The 16352-nt window shown below is 36.7% G+C and overlaps 1 protein-coding gene across 1 annotated transcript; it reads right to left on the minus strand.

The window, feature by feature from the left end:
* Positions 1 to 440: 440 nt before the first annotated feature.
* cs (citrate synthase) lies at positions 441 to 15778 on the minus strand. Its single transcript, XM_051096594.1, has 11 exons — positions 15624 to 15778; positions 9508 to 9555; positions 9185 to 9292; positions 7444 to 7509; positions 6737 to 6868; positions 5622 to 5810; positions 5277 to 5476; positions 3798 to 3927; positions 3601 to 3702; positions 2964 to 3173; positions 441 to 1632 (listed from the first exon to the last, which is right to left on the minus strand). Exons 1-11 carry the CDS (start codon positions 15672 to 15674, stop codon positions 1462 to 1464), a joined length of 1407 nt encoding a protein of 468 aa, XP_050952551.1. The 5' UTR covers positions 15675 to 15778; the 3' UTR covers positions 441 to 1461.
* Positions 15779 to 16352: the final 574 nt, after the last annotated feature.

Consider the following 16352-nt stretch of genomic DNA (forward strand, 5'->3'; position numbering starts at 1 on the left):
ACACCGGAAAAGGGCAAGGCAAACCGGACAATTATTCTCAAGATATTAGATAAGTGGGAAATGATGATCAGGGGAAAAGTGCCATTGAGATAATGGAGTGCTTATGGACTAACTAGCTAAAATAGCTGCTAGATTATCCAAAAAAACAACCTGAGAGCAAGCGTGCAAGAGAGCAGGACCCGTGTGCATCACAGCAGTACGTGTCACGTACAAGTCATGTTTTAACGTATATTAAAGGTATAGTTTAACTTAAAATAAAGGTTTAAGTGAGTCATTATAGATAAGTGGTTTGACTAACAGGGATGGTGAGACAGTGTTTTGATATGCAGTTCATACATTCAAGCTATATTTACATGAATAAATAAAACCACAACTTATGTATACCTACACAAAATGATAGCTTCTCAATATACAAGACATCATTCTTCAAAACACTGGGGAAAAAAAAAAAAAAAGACACTAAAACTCTAAACAGGTAAAAAAGTAGCATATTTTGAGCACTCTTGGATGAACACTTAAACGCCACAAATTCGACTTGCTCTCAAGTTGGTACGCGAATTACCTGCGACTACAATAACTTGTGTGAATGACACAAACCTTTAAATCAAAGCTAATGTCCACTGGTGAAATAAAGAAGGACTGGTCATTTCAAATAAAGAGGGCACCACATGTGCTTCCAAATAACAGACAGGAAGATGAAGACGATTGGTTGAAGTCAGAGAGCAATATGAGAGATAACTTAAAGGGGCAGTACCCTTTTAAACAAATATACAAGCTTCCCAATTTGAACTGAACTCACAGAATCAATTCTATTGAGAGAGGACCGTATTGCCATCATGGAGTGCTCTTACAAGGAGAAACGTGATGTTAGCTAGAGGGACGCCTAGTCAAACTTTGTCGAATGCATTTCCTCATACAAACAGAGGCTCGAGTGAACATCTGACCTTAGGAGAGTAAAAATACAAGACTAAAACTGAAATAATTGGTGTGAGAGCTGAGAATAAAGGGTTTTTTTACACACTAGGTGAACTAAGTCTTCATAACTAGTATTTCATAGTCATTAGTTTAAATAAGGAGAGAGGTGATTTCTGGAACGACTTGTCACTCTCGGCTGTGTTCTTGGACAACAACACAGCCTTCCTCATCAAAACCACCTCGCTACATCCATAGCTGCATCATACGGTCTGAAAAAAATTTAAAAAGGAGCGACCGCAAACGATGACTGTGTAATGCATCTACACATTTGTGAAAAAGTAGCTTTAAATGTGCATTCTGCGTGTGGAAGATTAATTAACGTGTAAATGGGAAGTGTAATCTTGATGCTTATGTTAATAAAGGCCCTTCTTAGATGAAATTTAAAAGTGTACTGTCTCTTTAAATCCTTTAGCCCGGGGGCTTGTTTCTAATAGTTTAAGTTCCTCCCCTTCCTGTACCCACTCCGCTGGCATGGTCTTTCCCTCTCTAGCCTGATTTGGCTCCAACCAGAGCCATGAGTCCGTCCGTGCTCATGGACTTGGGACGCTCCAGAGGGAAGCCGAGCGCTCTGCTCCACACCAGCTGGGAGAGGACGCCCAAAGCCCGGGATACGCCAAACAACACAGTGTAATAGTTCATCTCAGTCATGCCATAATACTGCAAAACACAAGAGTAAAAACAGATGAGTACGAACAGAGCAAGCAGAAAAACTATGTGATACTGGAAAGAAACTAATGTGATGATGCAATTAAATATTAAATGGGATATTTTTTATGTTTGATCAGTTTAAATAAAGGTTAAATATATGTTTATGCTAATTTGCTGTTTAAGAAGCATTTTTTATTATTATTATTATTATTAGCAATATTTAAGACAGATGAGTATTTTTTTTTTTTTTCAAGATTCTTTGATGAATAGAAAGATCCAAAGACAAGCATTTTTCTGAAATAAAAAGCTTTTGTAATTGGGGTGAATGATAGAAATTAATACTTTTATTAAGCAAGGATGCTTTAAACTGATCAAAAGTAATGATGAAGACATTTACTAATGTTGCAAAGGATTTCTATTTCAGATAGATGCTGAAATAGAAATTTCTATTCATCAAAAAAAAAAAAAAAAAAAAATTCTACTCAGCTGTTTTCAACATAATGACAATAATAATAATAATAATAATAATAATAATAATGTTTTTGAGCAGCAAATCAGAATATTAGGTTGATTTCTGGAGGATCATGTTTCTGGAGTATGATGCTAAAAATTCAGCTTTGAAATTACAGGAATAAAATTACATTTTAAAACAACTTTTTTTCTATTTGAAAATATTTTAAAATGTAATTTATTCCTGTAATTTCAAAGCTGAATTTAAATCGTAAATCAAATAGTAAATAGTTTTTTTTTTTGTTTTTTTTGTAGTTATTCACAATATAGTTATTTTTGCTTTAAATAAGGTCTTTATGATATCAATTTTTGATACCATGGAAAATGTCATAATTCTTGTCACCACTGTCAATATCACAAAAAACTAATACTAGCCTAAATGAAAAAAAAAAAGGTCACTGAAGACACGTAAACAGTCAGCGATTACATAAAAATAAGAAAATAACTACAAGCTACAGGACAAAAATCTACAGTAGAACAAATAAATAACTTAGCATTTAGAAAGAGTCTCTCAGACAGCGTGCATATGGTTCTCTTTTGGTGCAATTGCATTTCAACGGCTTAAAATCACTTGTTTTTAAACCGCAATGCTTAAAAACCTGTGCAAACGTTACGTTTTCATGACCACAAAGCACAGCAATGTCACGTGAGCCTTTAACTACGATAGAGATGACAGTTGAAAATATCTATCGGTTAACAAATTTCTACTGGTTAATTGTGTCTACCAGTATATCACCCACCCCTATGTTTAAATAAAATCTGATCAGATCAGCTTTTAAAAAATTAAAAAAAAATTAATGTGCGTTAATGGCTGGGTTCTGGTGTCTTACTTGCAACAGGACTCCGCTGTGAGCATCTACGTTGGGCCAGGGGTTCTTGGCCTTGCCCTGCTCCAGAAGCACGTTGGGTACGATTTTGTAGAGTTGAGCTACCAGCTTGAACATGGGGTCATTAGGAAGGTGCTTGAGGGCAAACTCACGCTGACAGGTGTAGCGAGGATCTGTCTTCCTCAGCACAGCATGGCCATAGCCTGGCACCACCTGAAAAATGACACGAGAGATGTCAAACAGTATGAATCATCCATCACATTTAAAGTTTTTGTGTTGATGAATTTCCTATCCAACTTTTTTTTTTTTTTTTCTTCACATAGAAGTGGGTGCAGCCATTTGTAAATTTTATGGGTCTGGCTTCCAGTCTCATCTGCATGCAGCTATTTTTAGCAGTACAAGACACCTTGTTTTGATGCTTGATATCACAAATTGTGTTTTACCATATGATTTTAATGTTCTATCTTAATTATGAGCACACTGGTTTGTAGTGCAAACAGTTTTAACATTTACTGCACATTGTTATTATTCTCATTATTTCCCTGTAGTGCGGATAATGAACCGGAAGTCTCACTCATAGGCTTACCCCTGCGTTAAAGAAATAGGTGGATTGAGTTAAGATATAGCAAAGGTAACTCACTCTGCCTGATTTGAGTGTGTTCCAAATGTAATCTCTCATTTTCTCATCAGACACCTCACCACCGAGCTCCTTCTGCAGGGCGGTCAGCCACACCAGCACCTCCTACAGGACACAGGAGGAAATGAACGAAATCCAAAGCTGGTTAGCATTTCATAACCGTAAGTCCTGTGTAACAGTAAGCACATTAAGGCTCAAACCTGATTGGCCAGTCCGTGCAGGGGTCCAGCTAAGCCATTCATAGCAGCGCTGAAGGAGAGGTAGGGGTCAGACAGGGCACTGCCTACTAGGTGACTAGTGTGTGCGCTGACGTTTCCACCCTCATGGTCGCTGAACAGGAACAAAAGCACACAAAGAGGGTAAGGTTATGGTTAAAGTACACTAAACTAGGCCAGACCGGTAATCTAACACAACCGCAAGAGGGCAGGCTTGATTTACTTATCAAAAACAGTGGTTCCTCTTTCTTTTCTAACTAAAGATGTACACTAGCAGTATTTTCTTGCTGACTAAACAAAATGCACAATCTACAGTCACTGATAAAAGGGAGAGTGAAAGACATTAAACCATAAAGAACAACAATCATTTTTCAGAATTAAAGTGCATGATGTGTGAAAGTTTAGCACGATTAACCATCATGAAATCTTTACCATTTGTGACCCTGGACCACAAAATCAGCCAGAATCATCCGATTAAATAAGCTTTCCACTGATGGTTTGTTAGGATAGGACAATATTTGGCCAAGATACAACTATTTGAAAATCTGGAATCTGAAGGGGGCAAAAAAAAAAAAAAAAAAAAAAAAAAAAAAAAAAAAAAAATCGAAATAGTGAGAAAATCGCCTTTAAAGTCGTCCAAATAAAGTTCTTAGCAATGCATATTACTAATCAAAAATTAAGTTGAGATATATTTACGGTAGTAAATTTACAAAATATCTTCATGGAACATGATCTTAACTTAATATGAAGAAAAATGTATCATTTTGAACCATACAATGTATTGTTGGCTATTGCTACAAATATACCTGTGCTACTTACAAATGGTTTTGTGGTCCAGGGCCACATATCTAACCCCATATAAAAGCACTTCAATTGCATCCATTTAATAAGCAATAAAAGTGATAACCGGTTTTAATAGCATAGATTGAAGGTCTCACTAGTCTAAAGTCCCATTCCACATAAACTGCATATTAAACATCAAATAACCAACAATTATCTTGATTAATCTGTTAATTATGTATTAATCCACTAATTCGTTACTTTACAGCTTGAACAATAGTCACTAAAGGCCTAAAAAAATTACTAGACACTGTTAATTTGTCAAACTGTGTTTAGCATTGAAAGCAGATTGTTGGCATTAAAGATTATGCCAATGTCCTTCACTTCCATTTTGGTTCGGACTGTGGCAGTTCTTCTGCAAATAGCAGAATTGTACTTGTGGCCTGAATAATCTAGTTTGGTAAGAGGCATCAGATGCATTCAGGTCTCCCAGCAGGGCTGGAAACACAAGCTTAACTAATGTGTTTTTCTCCCTGAGGCTGTAGTAAAAATCTTGACTCCTCATAGATAAGAGATTTTCCGAGGGCAATCACAAAGGTCGAACTCTTTCCTAACGATGGCCTTGAAATAAGGAGAGGAGGAGGAGTTTGTGACAAGTGAGTCAGTGAGTTTGTAGGTCATCACCTGTGGATGGTGAGGTAGAGCCTCATGAGTTCTGTGAACTGTGGTTCGCTGTAGCCCAGCATGTTGGTGAAGTTGTGTGACCAGTCCAGGTTGGAGTCGATGGCGCCGATGCTGCTGCCTTCACGGTACAAATTACGGTAGATCTTGGCTGCCACACAAGGAAGCTTGGCGATCAAGTCCATGGAGTCCTCGTACACAAACTACACAGAAATGCCATGAATTCTTGTGAATGAATGAGTCACTTTACATAGCAAATATCTTAGTCAGCAGTTGTTTTAGTCATAGTATTTACCGTTACACAATTTGCCTTTAAAGTTCCTAGCACAAATATTTTCAGTGACTCACCTCCCAGTACTTGGCCTTGTTAACTCCCTCAGAGTATGCCCGAGCGAAACTGCTCTCGCTGTTCAGAGCCGTAATGGCGGCGCTGAACTGAGACATGGGGTGCAGGTTGGTGGGGAAGTTGTCCAGCATGGTGACCACATGAGATGGAAGGGCCGCACGCTTAGCCCACTCTTTAGACAACCAAGTCACCTGAGAAAACAGCCGACAAAGTTTTTGTGGCATGTTACTATGAGTACATCTACTACGACTGCCATCTGTAATGAAAACGGCCTTCGTTTTATAGTCGGTTTTATTCAACAAATAGTTTTGTCTATGGTTGCCCATTCAGGGCCACAATTTGATTCACATTCTAATAACACAATGTAACTGTCATTCTCAGAGCAGTCACAATATTTTCCTATAATAAGTCACAGCTATAAACAGATGACATTATCTGCAAATTACATAAGCTGGCGAAAAAGATAAAGAACACTGTTTTTCTAAGCAGCTTTTTAGATACATTTTCTTGTTAAACTGACAGATTTTATATAATTTCACATACATGGGAGGAACTGCAATATCAATATACATGGTTTTAAAAGACAAATATGAAAACATTTTTTACTTTGTTACTTTTGTGAATGATAGGCAGAAAAAGAACAGGAAAAAGAAGGGAAATGGAAGCAAGAAATGTTGCACCCTGGATTCAATCTCACTTTTCTTACATAAGCACCACTGCTAAATATTTTGAGAGAAATTAAAGGGATAGTTCACTCAAAAATGAAGATTCTGTCATTAATTACTCAACCTCATGTCATTCCAAACCTGTAAGACCTTTATTCATCATTCGAACACAAATTAAGAGATTTTTGATGAAATCTGAAAGCTTTCTAACCCTGCATAGACAGAAACACAACTACCACATTCAAGGCCCAGAAAATTAGTAAGGACATCTTTAAAATAGTCCATGTGACATCAGTGGATCAACCGTAACTTTCTGAAGCTTTAAAGAATACTTAGGCAAGCAATCAAAACAAAAATACATGCTCTCTTGGGCAAACGCATCAACACGTCCAATATTACACTCTGAGTTTCATTAATAAGTAAGAATGCGGTGAATAGGAACATATCCTCACCTGCTCCTCAGTGGGCACCTGTCCTGTGATCAGCAGCCAGAACAGACCCTCTGGCAGCGGCTCCTCTCCTCCAGGAGCCTTGGGCAACAGCTGCTGGCACTCTGGAATGCTGTAGCCACGGAAACGGATGCCCTACAGATGTAATCGATAAACACAGCGAACGTCAGTATGTTTGATTGAATAAAATAAACACTGCAGCTTCGAAATGAGAGAGGGCTCAGAGGTCAACAGTTTATATTTATCCAATGCAGTGTGGTACCACTTTCTATTTTAAGATTACAGCAGCCAGCTGAACTATATGCAAATAATGAGTGTCTATGACACTGTGAACTTACATCATGCATTCACGTTTCACAACCTAAAACGTGTATTTGATATGTCAAGGCTAAAATGTGCAGACTGATGGCTCAATTTTATGAAAGACAAGACCATTTAGTCTATTTTGACTTTGTAATGGACTGCATTTTTTACATAATAAAATGAAATGTTAGTAAAATATTACTCAACTAGTATTAATAATAAGACATCATTAGTTATTAAAACTATTTTAACACTAACTAATAAAATTAGGATTTTGTAATCCATAACATTGTGACAAAACTATAAAAATGTATCAGATCAATTTGGAATTACTGTATGCATTTTAGCAATACCAGACATAATATCTACCAAAAGATGTGAGCATATAATTGACAGTGTGTACTCACCTCATCGGGGTCAAGCACAGAGGTCTCATACACTAAACCCTTCATGCCTCTCATTCCTCCATAAACCTGTTAAACACAAAAAAAACAAATTTCAAACATAGCTGAAATGGCAACACCTTTTTCTGAGCTACAACCAGCCCATCATCTCACTTCTCTGGCCTTTAGTTCAAGTGTCATATGAGACAATAATAAATACAGTTTAATCTGCAGTATAGAATAACTGTCATTGGGACAGAGACCAAATGACTCAGCTGAAACAACAGCCACGAGTGCAGCAGCACTCACACCACAGCCTGAGGGTCCTTGACAAAACAGCCGTCCAACCAAAGGACAAAAACTGTTACTGTGTTTTTAGTGGTTTGCAGCACTACACCATATGGGATGGGACTGGTCAGACATGTTAGGCAACATTTGCTTCTGACATCAGGCAGATGACAAGCAGCCTGGCTGATTTCACTAGATGGATAGCCTAAATTTAAACCAGTGATTTCCAAAATGAACTACTTCAAGGGATAGTTCACCCGAAAATGAAAATTATGTCATTAATTATTCCAAACCTGTAAGACCTTCGTTTATCTTCAAAACACAAATTAAGATATTTTTGATGAAATCCAAAGGCTTTCTGACCCTCCATAGACAGCTAGGCTCTCGGATTTCATCTAAAATATATTTATTGGTGTTCCGAAGATGAATGAGAGTCTTACAGATTTGGAACAACATGAGGGTGAGTAATGACAATTTTCATATATAGGCGAACTAACCCTTTTACAAGGTAGAAAAAAAAAAAAAAAAAAAAAAAAAAAAAAAAAAAAAAAATTACACATACAGTTAAAGTCAAAAGTTTATATATACCTTGAATTATCTGTAAAATGTTAATTATTTTGACAAAATAAGAGGGATCATACAAAAGGCATGTTTTTTTGTTTAGTGATAGCTGTTCATGAGTCCCTTGTTTGCCCTTAAAAGTTAAACTGCCCGCTGTTCTTCCGAAAAATCCTTCAGGTCCCACAAATTCTTTGGTTTTTCAACATTTTTTTGTGTATTTGAACCCTTTCCAACAATGACTCTATGATTTTGAGATCCATCTTTTAACACTTAGGACAACTGAGGGACTTATTAAACTAATACAGGTTCAAACGCTCACTGATGTTGAAGAAAAAAAACAATGCATTAGGATCCAGGGCTGTAAACTTTTAAACAGAATGAGGATGTGTACATTTTTTTTAGTTTGCCTAAATATCATATTTTTGTCTTTTAGTACTGCCATTCAGAAGCTAAAGAAGATAGGAAACACGTTTCCCAGAAGACAAAATAATTTAAATTTACCCTGATCTTGAAATTCAAAATGTTTACACCCCTTAACTTAATGCATCTCCTTCCTTCTGGAGCATCAGTGAGCATTTGAACCTTCTGTAATAGTTGTATGAGTCCCTCAGTTGTCCTCAGTGTGAAAAGATGGTTCTCAAAATCATAGTCATTGTTGGAAAGGGTTCAAATACACAAAAAAAATTTTTGGAAAAAAAAAAACAGCTGTGGATCATTAAGGTAACAACACAGTATTAAGAATCAAGTGTATGTAAACTTTTGAATAGGGTCATTTTTTATTATTTTCTCTTGTGGACGTATATGTAAAGGTCTTTTAAATGAAATATCTTATTCGGGTCTAGCCTAAGGTGATGACAGATAAAGAGCATACAGGAATGATTTGCAGTCACTGTGAATGCAGTAATATTTCTCTCACCATGTCCACTGTGATCTGACCAATTGTGGTTTTGCCATGCTGCTGTTTGAAGTTCTTGATCCTGCTCTGTTCTTTAGGGATGAGATCTGCCAGGACATCTTTCAAATTCTGCATAAGATCAAGTGAGAAAAGGTCAGTTTATAGTTAGTGAATCAGGCACAAACAGATTTAACAGCTTTTTGAGGTTCAGATATGTGATCGTGACTCTTCCTTCCCATCAAAAGCAAGGCTGTGATTTAATCTCTGTAGTGCAATTAAAATCTAAAGCCTGGTTCTGGCTGTGATCATTGATCTGGGACATCTGAAGTGATGCAGATACGTACCGTGGATGCGCTGACATTTCTGGCAGCGACGACAACACATGCTGCATTCTGAAAGAGAAAAAAAAACGACTTTGAAAGATGCAATGCAGAGGAAGCTGATTGTCATAACCTGGGCTAACAGTCAAATTTCACAGCAGAAGGCCTGCTGACAGCTGCAAAGCAGGTGACTTTGGTTGCACAATGCAAAATGCACCAAGCTTCCTAAGTTTCTACTGGACTAAATGTTTTCAACTGCCTTTGAACATCAAAACCTTTATAGCATCTTTCCATCATAGCGTTTTACAACTGATTAACTGCTGTTTTTGTCTAAGAGAGTAACAGCACATTTATTACATGGATAACACTGCTAGAGCAACCAGAGCTGAAGTGTGTCTTGAACTATAATCACTGTGCTATTCATCATTTTGGTGTTCAGCGCAATTTAGTTTGAAGATATACACAATGGCAATATTTCACAGGAACATAAAAGGAGCTCAGGTGCACAATGAATTCTGCAGAGACAGGTGTATGGATCCAGCTGCTAATTCTATTACAGAATTCTTTCAGGAAGAGTTATGAGTTTATCCGCATGGCCCGACCCTTTCTAACATCGAAACACATCCTTCACTTCTATATATAGCTTTAGATTAAGAGCCATGTCTGATTGACTCACAGCATGACCGGATAGAAACTGCTACTGCAGAATGACTCAAGCACGGACATAAAGCTGGGTTAGATTGGCAGGCTTGCAGAGAGATAAAGAGCAGGCTATGATTCTCCTGAGAGAATATCCTTTGCTGCCCCCCCATCCATTCTCATCCACGTCCAGCTATTTTTAGCTGTACAAAACAGCTTGTTTTGCTGTTTGATATTGCAAATTGGTGTACCGTACCATATCTTAATTATGAAAACACTGGTTTGTAGTGCAAACAGGTTTACTGTTTACTGCATGCTGTTATTCTTCTCATTATTTTCCTATAGCGGTTAATGAACGGGAAGTCTCACCCATAGGCTTACTCTGAAGAAAGGGTGGATAGGATAACTGGAATTATCATTAATTATCTTTTCAGGAAGTACTGAATAGACCAGCAGTGTTCACACTTTTAGGAAATGTAAAAATAGTGATCCACAACATTGCGTTTACACACAAATCTGAATGATAATTATAGATAAACACCTCTAATGCTGCTCTACTAAAATATTGTGAATTTAAAAATAAAAAAATCATTCTATGTCTTTTATATTCAAACAAACAGCACAAGTGAATTCCAGGTTTCCTTTCACCTCAAGGGTCAGACTAAGACTGAAAGACTGAGCTGGATTACGCAGCGAGTGATTGCACCTTCCTGAACAAGAGCCAATGCTTCCTATACCAATGGGCCTCGTGATCGCCATGTGGGTCAGTGCTCTGACATCAGACACCATCACTCTACCCTAAAGATTTCACTGACACACAACAGCATACAGTAGCTGTGAGACCAGAAAAACACTCCAATCAGGTTTAGAGCTTATTCATGGGGCGGCCTGTATTGTTATTGATAAGTAACTGCAAGTCTCTGACCTTCCTGCAAGTCTACGGCCATGTAATCTGTGGGAAAGGTGAGGCTACCGGCAGCTGTTAGCTTGAACCCAGTGTGAGCGAAGTGAGGGCGATTACATAAGTCTCTGTACTGTAGTAGCTGAATACTTCCAGTCCTGTCAAAGGCAATACACTTCACATAAGCTAGAAGAGAATGTGTAATAGATTACATTATTTTAACAGCATTTCAAAAAAATGTTCTAGACTTGCATAATTTGTTAACATTTTTGTGAATTTTGTGAGTATTTGTAAATTTGCAAGTAGGGCTGTCACTAACAGTTATTTTGGTAATCGCGTAATCTGTCAATTCTGATGATTAATCGATTAATCAGATAATTAGAATTAATTTTTGTAGTAATAAAAATAGACTTAAGCGAACAATAGCTTTTAAAATTACTTAAACCACATATATAATAGCAATGAGGCAATAATTAGTTCAAATAAAGTATCAAAAGCAAGTAATCATATGGTTTTATTGAACAAAATTGTTAAAATCCATAATGTATTATAAACAATACAGCTAATGTACATTACATGCTTCACCGCCCTGATGATTGTTTTTACACTTTACTGCACAATTCAATCATTGTTTAATATTGACTAAACAACATTTAATTCAAATGTCAACTTAATTTTTAATATTTGGTCATTTTTTTACAACAGAAATGCCACAGACAGTAATTTCTTGAATATGTGGACATCAAAACATGTAAACTCTGAGTGAGTGTTTAAGCTTTTATTTTGAAATCGGAATAAACAGTTAGCATATTGAGAAAGATGTTGATGTATTTTCCTGAGTTTGTGTAGGTTTATAAATGATTTACCTTACAAATCTGATTAAATGAAATGGTGCACGTTGCGTTCCCATTGTAGCATTCGTGAATTCACAACAGCATTATGTTTTATTATGATTTTTAAATGCAACCTTGGAAAACAGTCTAATAATGCATTTAATGGATTCTCGTCCATGGAATGCACCACTTCCGGCATTTTGTCAGTTACTTGACAGGGGCAAAATAAGAAATTAAGACATATGTATCGTAATTTTATTACTATAAAGTAAAATAATAAACATACTCTACAGTGCAATTGGAATAAAAAAAAAAAAAGTTATATGCAAAGACATTTTTACTTAATTTTGCGTTTAAAGGACACATCGGATGCAAAATTCACTTTAACATGATGTTCGCATTAGTAGTGTGCAGACACAACCACCCTACAATGATAAAAATCCATTTGCTTCTTTTTATTTTAATCCCAAAAAACCCAACCAGTCTCAGTTATCAAGCTGTTTTGATTTTCTGAGCAGTATGATGTCACATTGATCAGGCCCCGCCCACAACCACTGATGGATTGTCCCATATTAACATATTCCCACCCTCAGCCAGTTGCACAGTCAACTATTTTTTCCCGCTCTTAAAAAGCTGCAGTGACAACGTCTCGTAAGCAATGCAGGTGTTTTGGAGTTAGATGTAAAAGTGAATTTAGTAGTCTTAATTTTCTCCCGACATCAGAGCCACTGAGGATGCAGTGGATTAGTTTTGTTTTTAAAAGTAACATGCCACCAAATACACAAAAAATAAAAAAAAACAAACAAAAAAAAAAACGGAAGGAGGTGGTGTGAGCAGTAGCTCATTATCATTTAAAGATGCACCAAAACGGGTTGCTGTAAACAGAACGATTTTTGACATAGTAAAATGTTGTTGATTTACACTACCATTGAGGAATTTTTGCTAAAGTATTTTGCACATATTTCATGAAGGCCCTAAAGAAGTATACTAACTAGAGGAAAATGGCCATCTGATGTCCCTTTAAACTGCACCAGATTGATGAACGTAAGTGTTCTTTAACTACCAGGCCAACACAGTCAAATTTACATAGCAAATTTACAATTTTTATTGAAGCTACAATGCATTAGGGATGTCAAACGATTAATCGCATACAAAAAAGTTTGAGTTTGCCTAGTATATGTGTGTGTACTGTGTGTAATTATTATGTATATATAAATACACACAAATTAATGTATATATTTAAGAGATATGTAATGTATGAAATATTTTTATTTATATATAATAAAAATTATATAAAAATTAAGATAAATGCATATACTTGTAAATATTTTTTAATATATACATGAATGTGTTTGTATTTATTTTTTATTTTTTTTTAGATTTATTTTTTGGCTTTTTATGCCTTTATTTAGGTAGGACAGTGTAGTTGGACAGGAAGCAAAGTGGGAAAGAGAAGAGGGTGGGATCGAGAAAGGTCCACGAGCCGGGATTCGAACTCGGGACGCCCGCAGCGCAACAGCGCTATATGTCAGCGCACTTACCACGAGGCTATTGGCGCCGACAATGTGTTTGTTTTTATATATACACACATAATCATTACACACAGTACAAACATATATATTAGGCAAACGCAAACGTTTATTTTGTATGCGATTAATCACGATTAATCGTTTGACAGTCCTACATTGCATGCTGTAAAACAATGACCTTCACGGTAACAAAACCATCTCAAAGGTTGCAGAGCATAGAGCATGTGCACAGACTACTAGCCAGCTGGCAACCTTAGACCATTCTATGACCTTTGACACAGTTCTATTATATGGAGCTAGCCTATATGCAGAATAGACACAAGGATCATGTGTCAACAGGGGTCACTAGAAATACCATATGGAGAAATTCCTTGACAGACAAAGGACACTTTGTCAGCTTTCTTTAGGAAAGGAAAACATATCAAAGACTGACAGGTAATGCTCTAAAACACTGTTTAGAAAAAAACAGGCTGTTTTTCGATACTCAAAGCATGACAGGTGGACAGCTGTGTCAGACGGGTCAGACATGCTTGTCCACCATCTGAATGCTTGAAGAGGAACAGCTCTGCAGATAAACCCATTCACATATACAAACAAATCTCTCTGCAGTGTCATTTAAATCTATTTACATTGAGTGTTTACAAGGCAGACTATTAAACAGAGGTCTGAACACAGTCCAAACAAGAAATAAAGAAAATTACCTAAGGAAGTACAGTACAAAAATGCGCCTCAGCCACCCCTAAGAACTGTCAATCAGCAGATTGCATAAGTGTCATACACAGCAGAAAAAACGCTGAGAAACTAGTATACATAGTATACAAAGGTCACCTAGGGATGTGTACAAAGTATTAACCCTGAATGACAAGAGCACGGTAACCTATTTTACTACATAGTCATTCAGAAAGAGAGGCGTTGGTTTTATCTCTGTAGCAACAACAATGAAAGACTGTGTTGTCTTACGAAAGCAGAACTGAGACAGTATATGTATAAAATGTTGGTTATAGATATACGTGCCCTTTGACACACCTTGTTGCAAAACTCAATCACAATCTAGTCAGATGTTAAACGTCACCAGTCACACACATCGCTTGTGGCATTTCAGATCAAAGAACAACACCTCATTGAGAAATTAAATTTGTATGGTGTGTAAAAATGGTAATCACAGAACCTGAAAGATTACATTGGCAGCACAAACCCAAACATTTCGTAATTTAGGAAACTACTCATGCTCAGATTTGACAATATCCATAACCTCACATGAGCTTTTATGAATTAAATAAGGGGTTTCAAACTAGGGTTTTGGGACCCACAAGGGAGTTTTAATATATAGTTTTAGCGTGTAAAGGAAACAAGTGTTATAATATATAGTAAAATAAACTATGTTTCACAGTAGAGGCCTAAAATGTGTCTTTATACATTAGATTTTAAGATAGGAGATGCTTTAAAATTGAGGTTGACCATATTCAAACCCTACTGAAAAACAATTCTTCAGGCTGTATACTATATAAATCATATATAGCTCTATTATGGTGTATATACAGTAATTTGGCACCGTTGCAAATTATCAAAACCTGTCCAATATTAAATGAATGACAATTCTGAAGGTCAAATCAGCCAAAGGGAGGAACAAAAATACTGATCTGCCAGACTAAACAGGTGGAGATCACGGATGTCAAATTGACTGGTCAATTTTAGTTACATTGTAACAACTGAAAACTGATTAAAGTGTTCAGTGCCCTGTGAAAGGACACCAGATAAGAGTCGTATGAATATACGACCAAATATAATATTTAGTCAACCAAATATAACCCTTTTCTTTGTGTCAGGTATCTCTGAACAGCTCAATGACACATTTTTAAAGCTAAAACACAACTTTACATTGTCTGTGTCTCAAGAATACGTCAATTCCCTACTTTGACACCACGTTTGGGTTTGTTTTGAAAGCTCAAACCCAATTTTTAACGTTTGACAATATTTTTGACCACCTGTGTTGTTTAAAATGTCTATCCATGTAGTCATTTAACTAGGTTTTCAAAAACAGTCGGTGACTTAAACACGGGAGGCACATAAACATAATGTGTTCCATTCAGAAATTGTCTAAAACAGACGTTCGATATGGTTTATCGATACGGAATATCCCATACTGGTTGTCTGTTACTAAGGTAATCTATGCTAAGCTAAGCTAACCGGGTAGCAGCCTGTGTTTTCTTTACTCAAGTTAAAATAAAACTTTCCTACCTTGGAACTGAGGAGCCTTGGGGCTAGTCTGCTGATAGAGAGGAAGGACATTGTTCTTGTATGTGTGTATAAATATTACAAGTGGTTCTTTATCGACCCCTGCTTGAAGGTGCCCCTCTCGATACCGTACTCGCAGTGAAGGTTGAAAAAGGGACTCGGGCCTGTTGTAGGCGCGGTTTGGGTAAGATAGGACCTGGTGAGGAACGGCGTCGTGCGTTCTGATTGGTGGAAAATGAAAAAGCCGATTTTGATTGGTGTAACGTCTCATCGCGTTTTGATTTGATTGGTTCTAGAATGTAACGTACATAAATTATTTAGACGTGTAGACGTTTTGGCAGTAGGTTGTTCTTTAAACTGCCTGACTAGAAATAGAATGACAGAAATACTCGTGTAAAATCACGTGCGTTTTAAAGTACATTTTGTAACCTCAGGCACTTTGACATTTTCACAAATAAGGAATGCATATCTAACTTATAACTGTAGCTTAATTTAATTCCTGGTTTGAATTATGCGCTTTTTACTATTAACTTGTCTTGTGTGAATTACATTTGGCTGCTATTATGCCCATTGTCATGAATGACTTGAAACTGCATGTACACAAAGATTTCAGACTTTATTGAAAAAAAAGGTCATTGAATACAAATATATATAGATACAGAGGCTCAAGGACGTTCATTTCAGACTTCATGCTGCCTGTAACATTGTCATGGCTCTGGCAGGAAGGATTTT

The sequence above is a fragment of the Labeo rohita genome, chromosome 23 (assembly GCF_022985175.1).
Source record: "Labeo rohita strain BAU-BD-2019 chromosome 23, IGBB_LRoh.1.0, whole genome shotgun sequence".
NCBI lineage: Eukaryota > Metazoa > Chordata > Actinopteri > Cypriniformes > Cyprinidae > Labeo > Labeo rohita.

Bases quoted from the DNA above. Each gene is read 5' to 3' on its own strand.
- cs (XM_051096594.1), bottom strand. From the start codon at position 15,674: ATGTCCTTCCTCTCTATCAGCAGACTAGCCCCAAGGCTCCTCAGTTCC. The intron at 6,869-7,443 runs GTGAGTACACAC...TTACATCTGTAG, and splicing joins CTGTGCTTGACCCCGATGAG to GGCATCCGTTTCCGTGGCTA. The intron at 5,477-5,621 runs GTGAGTCACTGA...ATTTCTGTGTAG, and splicing joins ACAAGGCCAAGTACTGGGAG to TTTGTGTACGAGGACTCCAT.